Source organism: Crocuta crocuta, unplaced genomic scaffold (genome assembly GCF_008692635.1).
Source record: "Crocuta crocuta isolate KB4526 unplaced genomic scaffold, BGI_CrCroc_1.0 scaffold167, whole genome shotgun sequence".
Classification (NCBI taxonomy): domain Eukaryota; kingdom Metazoa; phylum Chordata; class Mammalia; order Carnivora; family Hyaenidae; genus Crocuta; species Crocuta crocuta.
Genome location: NW_027532406.1, coordinates 2227574 through 2247726, shown reverse-complemented (window position 1 = coordinate 2247726; position 20153 = coordinate 2227574). Strand labels below are relative to the sequence as shown.

At 34.4% G+C, this 20153-nt stretch overlaps 1 protein-coding gene across 4 annotated transcripts in view; it reads left to right on the top strand.

Moving 5' to 3' along the window:
- ADK (adenosine kinase) overlaps positions 1 to 20153 on the top strand; it is a 498350-nt gene that overhangs the window by 48421 nt on the left and 429776 nt on the right. For all 4 annotated transcript variants that reach the window (XM_077778630.1, XM_077778632.1, XM_077778631.1 and 1 more), the window contains one exon: positions 12211 to 12264. In XM_077778630.1, coding sequence (XP_077634756.1) covers positions 12211 to 12264 — 54 coding nt within the window. The remainder of the gene's footprint in view (positions 1 to 12210; positions 12265 to 20153) is intronic.

Genomic DNA, 20153 nt, shown 5'->3' with positions numbered 1-20153 from the left:
GGCTCTCATTTACTTACTTATTCTCTTCTGCTTTTTGATCTCTTACTTGAAAGGATGCTAAATTTGTTTTTTGTACTAGGTTTATAATTAAATGTCCATAGTATAAACCTTGCATGCATTGTTGTGGAGAGACAATTTGGAAAAGTATTTTTGTAAATTTGTTGTATATACAGTAAACTCTTTGTATAAAGGAACTACATTATATTTTTGCTACATGATAGCATAGTGGTGGATACATGTTAGGTACTTGAGAAATAGCATGTGACTGAAAATTTTTTTTTTATAGAAAGTCCTTTTTAAAGTGGGATTTTAGGGATCCCTGGGTAGCTCAGTTACTAATACTCAGTTACTGCACTGGAATAGATTAATAAATTCTGTGTGAAAGATTGAAACACTCAACAATTCTCTTCTTAACTAAGTTTTCTAAACAGTACACTTCTTGGTTGAGCATCTGACTCGATTTCAGCTCAGGTTATGATCCCAGGGTCATGGGGTTGAGCTCTGAGTTGGGCTCCACGCTGACCATGGAGTCTGCTTAAGATTCCCTCTCTATATAAAATTTAAAAAAATAAATTAAAAAATAAAGTGAGATTTTAAGTGTTCAGTGTTTAAAATGTGAGAATTGATACTTTCTTTTTTTTTGTCTTTATACTTTTCTTTTTCTTTTTTTTTTTATAAGTTTATTTATTTTGGGGGGAAGGAGGGCGAGAAAGAAAGAGAGAGAGAGAGATAGAGAGAGAGAGAGAGAGAGAGAGAGAGAGAGAGAATCCCGTAGTCTCCTTGCTGTCAGCACAGAGCCCACCGTAAGGATCAATCTCATGAATAGTGAGATCATGACCTGAGTCAAAATCAGGAGCCTGTCACTCAAGCAACTGAGTCACTGGGTGCCTCAGAATAGGTTTTTAAAGATTCAGAGCCATCATATGCTAATGTTCTTTACATACTGGACTGGTGAACCATAAAGAGAGGGCTGTAAAGAAGGGCCATGGACAAACCATCTGAAAAACATTCAAGATATAAGAGAAAAGAGAATATAATAAGTTTTAAGAATTGTTATCTGACCAAAATAACATTTATTCAGTATGTATTAGGTGTATACAGTATGTGTTTAGTTCTCTTGGCAACTTTATGAGGTAGGTATCTCATAAAGAATTAGTCAGATTTTAAGAAATTTGTTGTTGTCCAAAAAACATCAGTCATTGAGCAGAGATTTGAAATATAGTTTTGTTTTAATTGTAACATCTGTATTATTTGTTTTCTACTGACTTACTATGTAAGTATTAATTTGAAAGTAAAAAAAACAATTATATATCCAGACTTTGGTGTAAATTATGGTAGATATGTAAAGGTTTATAAACTTAGTGAAATTATGTTTTCCTTCAATTATAGGTATAGTGTAGGTGAGAAAGAATATGTGTAATTCACTCTAAAAATTGTTAATATTCAGTTTTAATTACTGCATTAGAATAGATTAATAAATCCTGTGTGAGAGATTGAAATACTCAACAATTCTCTTCTTGACTAAGTTTTCAAAACAATATACTTTTTGTATTGTTTCCAGAATAGAACAAGCATTGCCATTATTCAGAAATATCAATTAGATAATTATTTCTTATTTAAAAATTAAACTTCTTCTAGAATATCCTATTGTTTATTTAAAGATTGTTAAAGCTACTTTTTTTTTTCCTGGAATAAGAAAAATGCATCTTTATCTAATTGAAAGAAAATCAGATTTAAGTTAGTCAATTTTGATGTGTGCAATTTGCCAAAGTATAATAACTGAAAATAAATAGGAGAACTTGAAGCAGGAAGTAGGTTGTTGAAAATAATGTTTTCTAACATATTGAAGAGTCATAGTGGGTGTGAGGAGAGATAAAATGTGGAACATAAAAATACTGCCAGATGAGTGCTGATCTAATTATGGAGAGTAAAGGAAGAAGTTTATACAAAAGGAAGCAAAGGAATATATAAGACAGGTTTGTTTTGATTTTTCCTGACACTAGGTAAATACCACAGAAATAAAGGCATGACGAGAATTAATGTCATGGTAATTGGGAAGTAAAAATCCTCATTAGAAATGAAAATACTCAGTTTTAAGACGGGAACCTAGAGTAGTTGAGGAAATATATTTTTCTTAGGAATCTAAATCTTTAATAATGTAATCATATAAACCTTAGGTAAGTCTTGATTAATGTAAGCATGCATGAAAGACATTACTTAATGTTTACTCTGAAAATACTCAAAGTAATAATAGTTGGTTGTAAATTTCAGTGCTGATCATTCCATACCAAAAATTTATAACTGGATTATTCTTATAAATCAGGATGAATTATTTCTATAAATAAATATATATTAGTTTGAAGTAAAACAATATTTGGAGTATCAAGTGATACTTCGTATATAAGGTTAAAAGCTCTAATTGTTTTATTTTATTTTTAATTTTTTAAAAATTAAAAAAGTGTTTATTTTTGAGAGAGAGAGAGAGAAAGGATTACAAAACAGAAAACAGTTAGATTTTGTTTTTGTTTTTATTTTTTTAGACTTCCACATCTTATGGTAATGATTATTACTAAATTTGTTAGCTTCAAAAATTATAAAAATAATTGTGTTTGGGAAAAAATCCAAACCATGTAGAAGTGATTAGAGTAAAATAAAAATCTGGGGTAAATTATTATCTCTGCAGCAATACTGTCACTGGAATTTTCTGTGATGATGGAAATGTTGTTATGTTTGTGCTCTGTTATGGTAACCACTACTCACATTTAGTTTTGAACATTTGAAGTGTGATTAGTGCAACTGATGAATTGAATTTTAAAATTTCATTTAATTCTAATTAATTACGTTTATTTTATTTATTTATTTATTTTAGTAACCTGTGCACCCAATGTGGGAGTCGAGTACACGATCCCGAGGTCAAGAGTCACATTCTCTTCTGATAGAGCCAGCCAGGCACTCGTAATTAATGAAATAGTGATATGTGGTTAGTTGTTACAATATTAGTGCAGCTTAGGTCTCATTGCAAAATTGTACAGTTTTCTTCAGAGGTGTACATTTTTTGTGAGGCTTATTCTAGGTATTTTAGAAGTAAAATTATTGCTCTTGTAAATAGAGTATTTTTTCAATAACATTTTTTAAATTATTGCTGGTATTTGGAAATGCTCCTGAATTTTGTATATTTTCTTTAACTTGGTTATCTTGTTAACCTGCATTAAAAGAAAGATGGTCCTTGGCCCTTCTGATTCTCCGTTTCAGAACTCCAGATTCTTAGATTTTAAGATAAAGTAGCATTAGGGATGTTGTTGAGGGATGGTGACCTGATCATTGCAGTTTGGAGAAAGTTCAATAATATTTTAGTGTTATAAAGGTACGTTTAATGATTGATCAATGAAGAGGGCAAAGGAGTAAGTGATGACATTCCAACTTTTGGTTTTGGCGGTATTTACGATTGAGTTAGGGAGCATGAGAGAATTACATGTTAGAGAGGGTGGATAGATTGAGTTCAGTTTTGTTTATGCATATGTGATATTTAGGTGGATCCATTTAGGAGAGAGTTTGATTTATGTTTCTGGTGGGTAGAGGATTCATGGCTGGAGGGAAGTATAATAAATAAGCATTATATTTAATTTTACCTTGATTCAGTGCCATTCAGTAAAGATTAGCTGTTATTACTACTGCTATCATCATCATCATTATCACCATCATCATCATTAAATAGGTGGTATTTGAAGCAACCAATGGGGCGCCTGGCTGGCTCAGTCAGAAAAGTGTATGACTCTTGATCTTGGAGTCATGAGTTTGAGTCCCACATTGGTCATGAGATTACATACATACAAAGGTACATACATATGTATAAATAAAAAATAAAAAAATAAAAGCAACCAATAATGAGCCTTTCTAGAGAAAGGGTAAAAGTAAAGGCGGTGGGCTAGAAGATAGAACAGTGAATAAATGGATAGATGAAGAAGACTTGAATATGGAAGGGGCTGAAAAAGAAATAGTTTTTAGCAGAAGATCTAAAACAGGTCTCGTGAAGTGTGGCGAGTTTATATACCAGAGTGGTTAATAATATCACATGTAAGAGAGAGGTCTAGTAACATAAAACCTACAGGAATTCAATGGATTTGATAATAGGATGTCAGCAGTGACCTCAGCTAGGTAAATCACAGTGGAATGATAAGGGACAGAAGTCAAATTGAAAAGTATAAGAAATAAATGGGACGTGTGATGTAAAGTGGCCCAATTTTGTTGATATGGCCTAGTGGTCAAGCAGTGACATCTTACAAGTCAAATTTAAAAATTTTCATTAATGAAAATACATGGCTAGTCATTTTGAATAATTATCAATGATTTTTAAAAATAGAAACATAAGTGGGGCACCTGGGTGGCTCAGTTGATTGTGTCCGACTTTGGCTCAGGGAATGATCTCATGGCTGATGAGTTTGAGCCCCGTGTTAGGCTCTGTGCTGACAGCTGCTTTAGATTCTGTCTCCCTCTCTCTCTCTGCCCTTCCCCTGCTTGTGCTGATTGTCTCTCTCTCTCAAAAATAAACATTAAAAAAAAAATAAGCAAAGAAAATTTAATAATAAAAAGTGTAGTTCTATTTAAGTGTAAATCTAGTTTAATTCTTTTTCTTCAGCCTTCTATAATTGCGTTTTTATCCTCATTTAGTTTACTAATGAGAATTTAAAATGTTATTTTTATAAATCTTGTAAGGTTTTGCTATTATTTTCATTTTAATCCAGTGGTTTACTTTTTAATCTGTTTCTTTGTAAGCCTCTTAAAACATTGCTGTGGTGATTAACACTTTTGGCCTCCCTTTTTTTCCTTTCTAACATGTTTTGATATGTTTATTTTTTGATTGCTAGAGGTAAACATGTTTAAAATCTTGCCATACCTACACTATCTGATTGATTCTGCCAATTCTATAAAACTTTGCATGCTACTGTTAGGGTTCTTTGGACCATGTGGTAGTATTTATAGATTTCTTCAAAATTAATTAATTGTTAGAGGGCAATCTTAGTTGCAGGCATTTATGGAATATTTTATTGTCGTACTGCTATGTAGCAAGTCTTAGCTTGGTGTTAACTATTTGTGTGATGTTGGGTTGGCCGTTTCATTTATGATTGGGCTGTCTCTGGACTTCACAGTATATTTAAGGACCTTTCTAGGTCTGAAATTTTATGTTATGCTGATCTTCAGGGAAAGGATATTTGAATAAACAATGTTTCAGTCTTAAGGTCCTATCATTGTTTCATTCCTATTACTTGTTCACTGTTGCTGTTCTAGCATATCTTAGTATTTATCCATCATGTATTAATACATTTTATTTATGTGTTCTGATATTTAATTATAAACCTAAATAACAGAGCCATTTTCCCACTGCCCATGATGGGAATGCCATTACTGGATGTTATTCTTTTGTACTTCAAGTGTGTCTTCCTTTAACAGCTCAGACAGGATTGAAGGAAAGTACTCCCCCTTCTCTTCTCCTACGTCTTGCCCTTCTCTCTTCTTTCCTTTCCCTCTTCCTCCTTTCTTTCCTTCTCTCTTTTTTCCTATCCACTTGCCTCCTGTTGCTGTCAATATTCATACAATAAAAATATTTAAAACAAATTTATTTTAAATATTTTACACAAGAAAAATTTGAACTAAACTTTGGAGGCTTAAACGTTCATTGGTTGAAAATTTTAAGTGAAAACTACATCCAGGAGAATATTATGACTACATTCTAAAGTATTATATCTGTTTGTTTTTAATGTATGCTTATTTACATTTTGAATATGCATAAAAAGAATAAAAATAATCTGTAATGCTATATAATATTTTGGTGTTATGTTTCCAATTCTTTTGGGGAGTATATTGCCTTTTTTTTTTTTTAAACTTAATGTTGACCTGTATCCTGATGGTGCTATAACTTACTGACTATAAGTCTATTACTTTCTGGATAGTGTTTGCTTACACTTTTCCTTAAATAACACTCACATTGACCTCCTTTATAAAAAAAAATTGTTTTTAACTCTTTGCTTATTTTTGAGAGAGAGACAGAATGTGAGCAGGGGAGGAACAGAGAGCGAGGGAGACACAGAATCTGAAGCAGGCTCCAGGCTCTGAGCTGTCAGCACAGAGCCTGATATGGGTCTCCAACTAACAAACTGTAGGATCAGGACCTGAGCTGAAGTTGGATGCTTAACCAACTGAGCCACCCAGGAGCCCCTTGCATTCACATCCTTGTACACAACTCTCTGATGTCTTAATGAAAATTTGTAGTTATACAATTATTCCAAAACATGAGCACTTTAAACTACTTTCCCTCGCTATTTGAGCTAGTTGAATTAGTCATTTTATTGAGGTGGGAGCATTATAGGAAAGGGAAGAGAGGTGAGTATTTATTGCATGTAAATGTGCTGACACTTCTCATGTATTATCTTATTTGATCCACTTAGCAACATTACATAGGTAGTTTTATCCTTAGAGATATTAAATGGCTTGCCCACTTTCAAAAGCTAATTGATGTCTGAATCAAGATAGTAACACAAATCTTAGACTTTCAGTCTAATGTTCTTTCTCTGCAGAGGGTAGAGAGGCAGGATAAAGAGGGCGCTTCCCTGTATTGTCTTCAGCTTCCTTATCTTCTGATAGGAGTTAGCGGTTTTTATCTTTTGGCAAATTCAGGCAGACAAAAGGTTGTGAACTACTACTATTTTGCTGTCTCTGACTTCATAGGGACCGCATTTATGTTTGAATTTAAGAAATGAATATAAAAGCAGAACATCTATTGAATCATGTCTTTTGGAAGCAAAACCCAACTAAAAAAATAGACTGTACTTAGTATCATCTAGGAAAGAACTGGTAGAAAGTAGAGGTGTAGATCTCTACTTTCTAATTCCTACTAAGTTGAATTTCCCCATGGAACTTATTAATTTAGAACATTGAATGTTCAGAGAGTAAGTTAAATGTGATAGAGATTAAAAAGGCTTGTGTATCTTCTGTCAACAGCAGTGAGATGGGCAGAACAGCATACTAAATGAAAAGGAGAGCTATATATAATTATACTCCCACATTTAAATAAACATTTAACCATACATTTTAGTGAGAAATAGCCCCATTTCACTAGCAGGGGTTGTGGTTCTGATGGTATATTTACTTTTACATTTATAATTTATACTTTGCGTACTTTCAAAATGAATGTGAGGCATTTCTTAGTTGACATAATTTTTACAATTATAGGTTTTTACTATTTTTTTATGTACATTTTAAAGGTGTTTTGTGAAGTTTTTATTCCTTTACAAATAACCATCCATATAGAGTTTGGCTGTAGTTTATGAGCTTTGGAAATATATTTAAATTGCACGCAGGAACAAATCATCTTTCTCTATTAGTGCTTTTTTTCTAATTTGCAAATTAAATCAGTGTTCCATTTTAAAAATTAGAATAATTTTCAATATAATTTTAATATTATATATTTTAATGTTTATTTTTGAGAGAGAGAGAGTGCGCGCGAGAGCAAGTAATGCAGAGGCAGAGAGGGAGACAGAATTCAAAGCAGACTCCTGTCTCTGAGCTGTTAGTACAGAGGCTGATGTGGGGCTCGTACTTAGGAACCGTGAGATCATGACCTGAGCTGAAGTAGGTTGCTTAACCAACTGAGCCACTGAGGTGCCCCATAAAATTAGAATAATTTTCTTTTGGACAGATGGATAATTAATAACAATAGGTTATTCTAGTCACATTTCATATAGTTTATTAACCTAACTAAAATTGGGTAAAGTGAGTATAAGGGAGACTTCTATGAAAAATGCAGATGTAGATGGAAGTTTATGAATAAAGTTTATGAATATACACATCAGTATATTTAAGGACATACGTAAATAAATAAACATACATATAAGCATATGTGTAGTAAAAAATTTGGCCTTGTCCAAAGAGATGTCTGACTTTTGGCCTTGGCTTCTGGGAGGTAATCTACATCATACCTGATAGAAGTGTCATTTTGCTTAGGATGGGGCTGGCCACTCCTCACAGAGTGACCAGTTATCTGATTTAGGATTAGACTTTGGGGCCTATGATATCAGTTGACCTAAAGACTGAGTTAACCACTGGGGCAGTTGATCAATCATGCATTGAAGGCTTGGGTGAGCTTCCCTTGTTGACAGTACTACATAGCATAGAGTTACATATCCACAGTGTGCTATATTGTCAAGATACTGATGCCAGGACAAACTTTCCATTTAGAACCCTCCCAGACATGCTCTATATGTCTTTTCCCTTGGACTTTGACTTGTATCCTTTCCTTATAATCCATAACTATAATTGTTTTCAGTGAGTTCTGTGAGTCCTTCTAGTGAATTACGGAATCAGAGGGTGGTTTTGGGAACTTTCAGTTGGTGTCAGAAGTGATGATAGCCTTTTTAAATGTTTATTTATTATTTTGAGAGATGGAATGAATGTGAGCAGGGAAGGGACAGAGAAGATCCCATGCAGGTTCCATGCTTAGCCAAAATCAAGAGTTGGTTGCTCAACTGACTGAGCCACCTGGGCGCCCCAGAAGTGAAGATTATCTTGGGTACTGTTTCCTCAAACCTTGCATTTTGGCTAACTCTAAAATGCAGTGTACAAGAGTCAAGGAAGAGATAAGGAAGATAAAATTGAATTTAAAAAATTCTAGCAAAGGGGGGTGCCCTGGTGGCTCCATCGGTTAAGCGTCTGACTTGATTTTGGCTCAGGTCATGATCTCCCAGTCATGTGATCAAGCCCCATTTTGGGCTCCAGGCTGAAGATGACAAATTAAGGTTTTTGAGATATGATAAAAGTTACCTGGCTGGGGCAGGAGGAAATCAGATGTGAGAAAGAAATGCTATGGGAAGAGTGACTGCTTTGAAGTTTGTTTGGAATTAAGAAAACTGATTTGCTTGGAGAATAGTTCAAAGTGGATCTTGCACATTTATTCTTTTCAAAAAAATATTTTTTTAAAATTTTTGAGAGAGAGAAACAGCATGAGCAGGGGAGGGTCAGAGAGAGAGTGAGACACAGAATCTGAAACAGGCTTCAGGCTCTGAGCTCGCTGTCAGCACAGAGCCCAAACGGGCCTCCAACCCACAAACAGTGAGATCATGACCTGAGCCGAAGTCGGATGCTTAACCGACTGAGCCACCCAGGCGTCCCTCTTGCACATTTATTCTTGAGGATCTGGAGATGTACTCAGTGAATTAAGAGAGTAAAATTTCCCGTTTGTTGATTTAATAAAAATCAGGTCTATCCTTCCTTGCCTGCTTTTTGCGTATTTGGACTCCATTTTTTTTTCTGGCCTCCACCATTCCCTTTAAATTCTTATCCTGAGACTTTAAAAGGGAAGGTTTTGTTTTATTTTGCTTTGTTTTTTAATAGGAAAGGAACAGAGAAGAGAGATGAAATGGGGAAGGAAGAGAAAATAGATAAAAGCTGTCCTATTTTTGACTCAGGTTGTGATATCGCCATTTATGAGATGGAGCCCTGTGTTGGTCCCCATGCTGACAGTGCAGAACTTGCTTGGCATTCCCACTCTTTCTCTTCCCCTCTCCTGCTCGCGTGCATCTGCACTCTCCCTCTCAAAAAATAAATTTAAAAACTTAAAAAAAAAAAATCTCTTAGTCATTAAATTGTAATTAACATAGAGTTAGTAAAATAACATAAATGTATTAAAACGTTGAGAAATTATTAAACAAGGAAAAAATCTTACTGGAAATGCGTCTTTTAATGAGGTGGGTGAAGCTAATCTAATTTTTTTCATTTAGTTCAGCCTTTCTTGGATAAATAATGCTCATTGCTGCAATTAGACAATATTCAGCATCCATTTTATTTTCCTTTTTTCTTTTAGAGATGTGAAGAGGTTCAGGATAGGCCCCCTTCAGAATGTGCCATTTTGGTGTGTGGATTACTTTGAGCTGAAGACACTTGAGACCCCATAGGCTCAAGAGAAAGTTTTTTCCCACCCTTAACCACACAGAAGAATCTACATTGAGAGTCTTTCCAAGAATAAGGGTTATTAACAAATAAATTTTATCTAAGTGACCCATCTATATGGTAGGGCATACATCTAATTACCAAACATCTCTTCTTATCACCCTTTGAAGTACATTCCTTTCCTCGAAATCCCAGACCCCTACTCCCTCTCCTTAGTTCAGAATGACAAGTATATCTCATTTTGTCTGACTGACTTTGGAATTTCCCTGTTTGTGTGGATTCCCTGTACATATACGTATTAAAGTTGATTTTCTCCTGTTAATCTGTCAATTTGATTCTTAGTCCAGATAGAAGGACCTTGAAGGGGACACAAGTTCTTGTTCCCTGAGAAGGGAATGAGAAATTCTTGCTCCCTGACAGAAGTTCTGAAAAATGTGCTCACATAATTGATTGGATGGTAGTAGACAGAGCTTTGTTTAAGCAGTGTCACTTAATTGTTTGAGTGTCTCTGTCATCAAGTGATTTATCATCATTATTTGTCTATCAGCTTATAATTTGATTAAGTCCTTCTTTAGTTTTATTGAAAGCAAAGAATTAGAACCCCCTGACTTTCTAGTTATTAGAGTCACTAGAGACACGCAGTTCTGGGGAATGCAAGAAAAAAAAAAAAAAGAGTTTAGTAAGGCTTCCTAAATAGCTAGTGATCATATATCTATTAGTGTTTTACTTACAGCTGTATGTTTACCCAAACAGTTTAGGACATGCTGGGGAAAGTTAAATATTGTTAATTTCCATATACCTATGTCAAAAGGATTTTTTTTGATAGAATGTTTTTATTGAGTGCTTTAAACATGTTTTAGTCAAAACCATTCATTCAATTGAAGGCCACTGTGTGCTGTGGAATCATTGGTAAAATTGCTCTTCATTGTCAAACAAATTAGATTTGCTTTCATGATAGAAAAAAATCTGCCTTCATTTTTCAGTTCAAGTAAATGATTTGACTTTTGTTTCTGTGACAACTGTGTTCTGATATTTAATCCTCAGTAGATAAATGGAAGGCAAGGGACCTCGTTTAAAATTGTTGCTTGGAGGAAATAAGTTCATTCTTTATTTTCTTCTTTTTTTTTAATGGGGAACTCTCTTACCTTTCCTTCATAAGACTCTTCCTGACAAGTAATGCCTTCTTTTATGATATACATGGGGTAGAAAAGATAAACTTTTAAAAGAAAACTAATCAACTTGTGCCCCATTCTATAATATACCTGAATATAGAACATCCTATGACAGATAGTTCCCCACTTATAATTTGTAGCTTCATTCTTTACAGAAATAATGTGTAAAAAAGGAATCCCTGTGGGCAGTTTATGTTACTTTACTTATAGATGCTTTGCAGACAAAAATATTATGAAACATTTCTTGTTTAGCACTTCAGAGGTTTTTATACACTAGCCAATGTATACACTAGCTATTTAGGATGTGTGACAGGTTTGCCATTCTTTTCATAAGGTGGGTAAAGGGACTTGTGAAAGGGGAGGCAAGAAAAGAGACTCTACATGACCTTTCCACTTGGATCTCTGACCCATTGTCAGGCAACTTAGTTTTAGGAAAGAATTGATTACAAGTGGGAATTGAAAACCTGGGAATTTCCATCCAGTGTTTGTTTTTTTCTGTGTACTCCTCAGAAATCTGTTTACCTTTAGCAGTACAAATTATATGGTAATTTGAAAGATAGCTGTTCTAATATTTATTGCAACCTCTGTTTTTATAGACAGGGAAGGTGAGACTTGAAGAAATTAAATGATTGCCTATGGTCATTAAGTTAATAACAACTTATTTTTCCTCCTTTGTCATACCACCAAGGACGTCGTCTGGTGTATAGATGTTTACTGTATATTTAATGAATGAATAACTGTTTATTGTTTTGTGAACTCCTAAATTCTTATTGTAGTCATTTCTTGATTTTTGAACTACTAGATGAGTGTAACATTGCAGATTATTTACTACAGAAGAGTATTGAAAATACCTTGTGTTTTCAAAGGTCAGGCTGATCCTACTTCAGTTCTTTGGATGGTATCTGTGGCAGTGACTAGAAAAACAGCAAAGAACTCAGGCATTTTTTAATGTTTTATCAATTAAGACAGAGGCCTGTAACAGTGTAGTAATGCTTGTTTGATGGGGTTAACCCACTGTATGTTGATACCACAGTTCGGTGTCCATGAGGCAAGGTACTTAAATGGTTATATGATGTATTTTTTTGTTTCTGTGTTACAGGTATTCTCTTAAACCAAATGACCAAATCTTGGCTGAAGACAAACACAAGGAATTGTAAGTGCATTAAACCCTAGGTGGTACATAGTTTATTCCTCTATGGAGATATATGTAAACAATCTGAGTTTAAAATTATATAAACTGTAAAGATATAATTAACACTATTACTTAATTCTAGTTCGATTAGGATAATTTACATTACATAGGATTAACATAGGAAATAATTGTTCCTGCATGCATGTTAAAACATGTAGTATTATATTGCATCATCTAGACTAAGGGCATATTGGGAAATATATAATTTCATTTTCTTTCCCCAGGTAAAATATTAAATTGTTGTTAATTTTACTCATTTGACTTCCCCAACCTCATGATTAAGATGACAAAATGTAATTTTGTTTCTTTTGTTTCTTTATGAAAAGGTAAAATGCCTAGTATTGATTGACATAAGGCAAAACACTTTAAATATAAAGTTATATATATGAACAAAATTTTGATCCTTTAAAAAATTTTAATGTTCTTAGGATTCTTTCAGGTAAAAATAACTTGAACATAATAATTCTGGGCTATCTCCATTGCTATTTTCCTGTTCTATAATAGTCTTTAAAAGATTATTACTTCACAGGAACTCTGAGGCTTTTAGTTAAAAATGATAGGTTTGGGAATTTTAAAAATTCATCTTATTCTTTTTAGTATCATTGTCCAAAGAAGACAGCTATAAAATAATTTATATGCTTCTGTTTTCTACTTAGTCTACTTTATTTTTCCCATTGTACAATAAGAAAGTTATGATAGCCTTTATTATTATTCAAACACCTAATGTCAAATAATACTGTAGAATTAACAATTTGAGGAATCTGTGGCTGGCTATACACCTTCAGGTCGGACTACACTTATTCTAGATATCCTTATTAAGGTTCTATCCATTAATAAATATTCTAGTGAATTTTACAAACTTCCTTCAGGATTTTCCTGATGTTTGACATTCCCTAATGTTAAAGATATTTTAACTTCTAACTCAGGTCCCTATGGTTTAGTTTAATGCAATCTTCAGTTCGTATGTATCTGTATGAAGAATAATTCTTTTGTATATAAGTCCTTTAAGACACAGCATCAGGAATGTAGTCATTGATACTGTACTAGCATTGTGTGGTGACAGATGGTAGTTACATTTGTGAGCATAGCATGACATATAGAGATATTATGTCACTATGTTGTATAGCTGAAACTAATGTGAAGCTTTGTGTCAACTATACTATAGCAGATAAAAATATACACGCAAAATGTTTTGTTCTCAAGGTTATATAATGATTTTTCAAAGTACTTTTAATGTTTTTTAATGTTTATTTTTGAGAGACAGAGACACAGAGCGTGAGTGGGGGAGGGGCAGAGAGAGAGAGGGAGACACAGAATCTGAAGCAGGCTCCAGCCTCTGAGCTGTCAGCACAGAACCCAACTTGGGTCTGAACTCACCAATTGACTGAGCCACCCAGGCGCCCCAAGGTATATAGCATTTTAAATATGATGGATATTTTTCTGGCCCCTTAATCAGAGGCCATTTTCTTTCTTATCTTTGAGATTACAGAATTTGATTCTAGAAATGACCCCTAAAATTAATATCCATTTTTTAAATTATGAATTGGGAGGAATTTATATGATAAATGACTTGCTGCAGGTTATTCTGCTATTTACTGACAAGACTAGACCAGAACCTGTTTCCTGATCCCCATTTAGGTGCTTTTTCTGGGCACCATGCTATTTCCTAAGTATATAGTGTTTTGTTTTGTTTTTTAATTAAAAGGGTTGATATCCATTGAAATACTCCGTTACTGATTATAATGACTGTTTAATTTTATAGTATTGTACTATGGTTTTAGAAACCAATAGCCACTATTGAGTGAGTTGAGGAAAACTCAGTCAAATATTATGTATGCCTGACTTCAAAATGCAAAGCTCTTCTTATTCTTCCAAGGAAAGGGTATAATACAAAGCTTTTTGACTAATTTATTACTAAGTTTTGAGAGATGTTTATGAAATAAGTCAATTTTATAGTTATAATTAAGTTACATCATACATTTACAACCACATACTGTGTGAAGTGATTTTTTTTTCTTTTCTCAGTTCTTCGATTATTCACAATATAACTACATTTTATATGAAGTAATTTTAAAGTACTTTTTTCTTTTTTTACTCTCATTTCTTTGAACATTCAGAATCTTCATCATCGACATCTTTGTCAACCCTAGAACCTTTTTCTCTAGAACTCATTAGTCTTCTTTGATCTAAATGGTTTGTTTCCATACTTAAATAGGACATTTCATCCTAAGGTATAAGTGCCTCTTACAGGAAAAAAGTGTTTAAGTTGATTTTGATATATAGTCATTATTTTTGTAAGGTAACTATTTACTATATATTTTAAAAAATTTCTTTCTTTCTTTCTTTCTTTCTTTCTTTCTTTCTCTCTCTCTCTCTCTCTCTTTCTTTCTTTCTTTCTTTCATGTTTGTTTATTTCTGAGAGAGACCCTGTGAGGAGAGGAGGGTCAGAGAGAGAGGGAGACACAGAATCTGAAGCAGGCTTTGAGCTAGGCGTCAGCCCAGAGCCCGAAGTGGGGCTCGAACCCACGAACCGTGTGATCATGACCTGAGCCAAAGTCGGACACTTAACCGACTGAGGCACCCAGGCACCCCATATTTTTTTTTAATTTAAATCGAAGTTAGTTATACTATAATAATGATTTCCGTAATAGAATTTAGTGATTCATTGCTTAACATATAACACTCAGTGCTTCTCACAACAAGTGCCCTCCTTAATGTCCATCACTCATTTAGCCCATCCCTCCACCTGACACCCCGCCAGGAAACCTCAGTTTGTTCTCTGTATTTAAGAGTCTCTTATGGTTTGTCTCATCTTCCCTGTTTTTATCTTATTTTTGTTTCCCTTTCCCTGTTCATCTGTTTTGTTTCTTAAATTCCACATGAGTAAATTATATGATATTTGTCTTTTTCTGACTTATTTTAGCATAATACAGTTCCATCCATATTGTTGCAAATGGCAAGATTTCATTCTTTTTGATAACCGAGTAATATTCCATCATATATTTGTGTGTGTGTGTGTGTGTGTGTGTGTGTGTGTGTGTGTATACCACATCTTTATCCATTTGTCAGTTGATGGATATTTGAGCTAGGTTCGGTTAGGTTTATTCCTAGGTATTTTGTAGTTTTTGGTGCAGTTGTAAATGAGATCAATTCCTTGATTTCTCTTTCTGCTGCTTTATTATTGGTGTATAGAAATGCAACTAATTTCTATACATTGATTTCATATCCTGTGAATTTTGAATTCATGGATCAGTTCTGGCAGTTTTTTGTAGAGTGCTCTGGGTTTTCCACAAAGAGTATCATGTCATCTGCAAAGAATGAAAGTTTGACTTCCTCTTTGCTGATTTGGATGCCTTTTATTTCTTTCTGTTGTTTGATTGGTGAAGCTAGGACTTCAAACACTATGTTGAATAACAGTGATGAGAGTGGACATCCCTGTTGTGTTCCTGACCTTAGGGAGAAAGTTCTCAGTTTTTACCCATTGAGGGTGATATTAACTGTGAGTCTTTTGTATATGGCCTTTATGATCTTGAGGTCTAAAAGGAATTTCTTGTAAGCAGTGTATAGATGGGTCTTGTTTTCTTATCTATTCTGATACCCTGTCTGTTGTGATTGGAGTGTTTAGTCCATTGACCTTCAGAGTAGGTACTGAAAGATAGGAGTTTAATGCCATGTTGCTTGTTGCATTGGTGTTTCTGGTAATGTTCTCTGGTCCTTTCTAGTCTTTGTTGCTTTGGTCTTTTTAGTTTTGTTTGTTCTTTACTCAAAGAATTTAAGTATCCTTAAAATTTCTTGTAGGGCTGGTTTAGTGGTCATCTACTCCTTTAGTTTTTGTTTGTCTGGGAAACTGTCTCTTCCTCTATTTTAAATGAAATCCTTGTTGGATAAAGAATTCTCAGCTGCATATTTTTCCAATTCAACACATTGAATATATCCTGTTACTCCTTTCTGGTTTCTGTGGATAGGTCTGCTGTAAACCTGATCTGTCTTCCCTTATAGGTTAAANAAAAATTTCTTTCTTTCTTTCTTTCTTTCTTTCTTTCTTTCTCTCTCTCTCTCTCTCTCTTTCTTTCTTTCTTTCTTTCATGTTTGTTTATTTCTGAGAGAGACCCTGTGAGGAGAGGAGGGTCAGAGAGAGAGGGAGACACAGAATCTGAAGCAGGCTTTGAGCTAGGCGTCAGCCCAGAGCCCGAAGTGGGGCTCGAACCCACGAACCGTGTGATCATGACCTGAGCCAAAGTCGGACACTTAACCGACTGAGGCACCCAGGCACCCCATATTTTTTTTTAATTTAAATCGAAGTTAGTTATACTATAATAATGATTTCCGTAATAGAATTTAGTGATTCATTGCTTAACATATAACACTCAGTGCTTCTCACAACAAGTGCCCTCCTTAATGTCCATCACTCATTTAGCCCATCCCTCCACCTGACACCCCGCCAGGAAACCTCAGTTTGTTCTCTGTATTTAAGAGTCTCTTATGGTTTGTCTCATCTTCCCTGTTTTTATCTTATTTTTGTTTCCCTTTCCCTGTTCATCTGTTTTGTTTCTTAAATTCCACATGAGTAAATTATATGATATTTGTCTTTTTCTGACTTATTTTAGCATAATACAGTTCCATCCATATTGTTGCAAATGGCAAGATTTCATTCTTTTTGATAACCGAGTAATATTCCATCATATATTTGTGTGTGTGTGTGTGTGTGTGTGTGTGTGTGTGTGTGTATACTACATCTTTATCCATTTGTCAGTTGATGGATATTTGAGCTAGGTTCGGTTAGGTTTATTCCTAGGTATTTTGTAGTTTTTGGTGCAGTTGTAAATGAGATCAATTCCTTGATTTCTCTTTCTGCTGCTTTATTATTGGTGTATAGAAATGCAACTAATTTCTATACATTGATTTCATATCCTGTGAATTTTGAATTCATGGATCAGTTCTGGCAGTTTTTTGTAGAGTGCTCTGGGTTTTCCACAAAGAGTATCATGTCATCTGCAAAGAATGAAAGTTTGACTTCCTCTTTGCTGATTTGGATGCCTTTTATTTCTTTCTGTTGTTTGATTGGTGAAGCTAGGACTTCAAACACTATGTTGAATAACAGTGATGAGAGTGGACATCCCTGTTGTGTTCCTGACCTTAGGGAGAAAGTTCTCAGTTTTTACCCATTGAGGGTGATATTAACTGTGAGTCTTTTGTATATGGCCTTTATGATCTTGAGGTCTAAAAGGAATTTCTTGTAAGCAGTGTATAGATGGGTCTTGTTTTCTTATCTATTCTGATACCCTGTCTGTTGTGATTGGAGTGTTTAGTCCATTGACCTTCAGAGTAGGTACTGAAAGATAGGAGTTTAATGCCATGTTGCTTGTTGCATTGGTGTTTCTGGTAATGTTCTCTGGTCCTTTCTAGTCTTTGTTGCTTTGGTCTTTTTAGTTTTGTTTGTTCTTTACTCAAAGAATTTAAGTATCCTTAAAATTTCTTGTAGGGCTGGTTTAGTGGTCATCTACTCCTTTAGTTTTTGTTTGTCTGGGAAACTGTCTCTTCCTCTATTTTAAATGAAATCCTTGTTGGATAAAGAATTCTCAGCTGCATATTTTTCCAATTCAACACATTGAATATATCCTGTTACTCCTTTCTGGTTTCTGTGGATAGGTCTGCTGTAAACCTGATCTGTCTTCCCTTATAGGTTAAAGGCTTTTTTCCCCCTTGCTGCTTTCATATAATTTTTTCCTTGTCTGTGTATTTTGTGAATTTCAATATGGTATGCCTTGGTGATAGTTTTTGTTGAATCTAATCTAATGGTCAGTTTCATTGAGTTATTTGTGCTTCTTGGATTTTGATGTCTGTGTCCTTCCCCAGATTTAGGAAAGTTGTCAACTATAATTTGCTCACATATACCTTTTGCCCTTTTTTCTCTCTCTTCATATTCTGGGTCTCCTATGATTCAGATGTTATTCTTTTTTAATAAGTCCCTGAGTTCTCTAAGTCTTTTATCATGATCTTTTGCCTTTATTTCCATCTTTTTTCTGCTTCGTTATTCTCCATAATTTTTTTTTTTTTAATATTTTTATTTCTAGGAGAGAGAGAGAGACAGCATGAGCAGGGGAGGGTCAGAGAGAGAAAGAGATACAGACTCTGAAATAGGCTCCGGGCTCTGAGCTGGCAGTCAGCAAAGAGCCGGACACGGGGCTCGAACCCACAAACCGCGAGATCATGACCTAAGCGAAAGTCGGACGCTTAACCGACTAAGCCACCCAGGCGCCCCTATTCTCCATAATTTTATCTTCTGTATTGTTGATTTGCTGCTCTGTTTCATCTATCCTTGCTGTCATGGCATTTGGAATTGCATCTTGGTTATAGTATTTTTAATTTCAGCCTGACTAAAAATTTTTTTTTTTTTTTTTTAATCTATGCAGAAGGGGATTCAACTCCTAGTATTCTTCTTATCGTGGTTCTAAATTCTAGTTCAGGCATCTTACTTATATCTGTGTTGATTAAGTCTCTGGCTGTCATTTCTTCCTGTTCTTTCTTTTTGGGTGAATTCCTTCATTTGTCATTTTGGAGGAAGGAAAAAATTAATAACATTAAAAATAAAAATTAAAACAAAAAAAGGAAGCTCACCTTCACCCTGGGTGGAAGGGTGCGGTGTTTCCTGAAATTTAATCCAGAGCTTTTCAGTCCAAGTGTTGTTTATCAGTCCTTTGTTACAGATTTACTTGACAGTATTTCAGTATGTGATATCAGTGGAAATAATTCATTAGGGTCAACATGGAATGGAGAGAGCAGAAACTGCTAAATGTTGAGTTTTTTTTTCCTTGGTCTACAACAAACAGGAATGTTTTGAGAATAAAGCTGTGACAGATTTCAGCCTGAAAAACACTGTCTATTTCCCCTAGGACTCAGTCACAATTTTTGGGAGTGATAAGAATTTGGGAGTTTTGGGGAACTTTTAGTATCTATTAGCAGCTAATCCAGTCCTTGAAAACATTTTCTTTACTAACTGTACTTATTAATTTTTTTGGAAATTTATTGAAATAAAAAAAATATTTTTGATGTTTATTTTTGAGAGAGAAAAAGAGACAGTGCAAGCAGGGGAGAAGCAGAGAGAGGGAGACACACAATCTGAAGCAGGCTCCAGGCTCCGAACCATCAGCACAGAGCCTGATGGAGGGCTCGAACTCACAGAACCCGAGATCATGACCTGAGCTGTAGTCGGATGCTTACCCAACAGAGCCACCCAGGTGCCCAGAAATTTTTTTAGAAAAAAAATTTTTTATTAAAGAATTAACTAATACTTATTATTGAAATTAAATTAAAATTAAATTTAAATTTAAATTATTAAAAGCAAGGAAAGAGATTCTCATTTCACTCTTGTGCTCTAATCCTTATAGCAACCCTAGAATGTAAAAATTATAATCATTCCCATTTTATGGGAAATAGGCTTGGAGTGATTACATAACTTGTCTTCTATTAGAAAAGAATAGGTTGTGATTTGATTTCAGGTGTATTTTTATTGCTTTGTACTTTTCCTAAATCAGTGACTTAGAGAAAGAATATTTTTTACATTTTTTGGGAGGGATAATATTATTTATTTTTAAAATTTTATTATTTTTTTGTATAGTTTTTTTGTCTTTTTTAATGTTTATTATTTTTAGAGAAGGATAGAGAATGAGCAGGGGCGTGACAGAGAGGGAGAGAGAGAGAATCCCATGCAGGCTCTGTGCTCAAACCCACCAACTGTGAGATCATGACCTAAGCCAAAATCAAGAGTTGGACACTTAACTGAATGAGCCACCCATGCGCCCCAAGAGGAATAATAATATTTAAAATGAACATACCTGCTTCAAAAACTG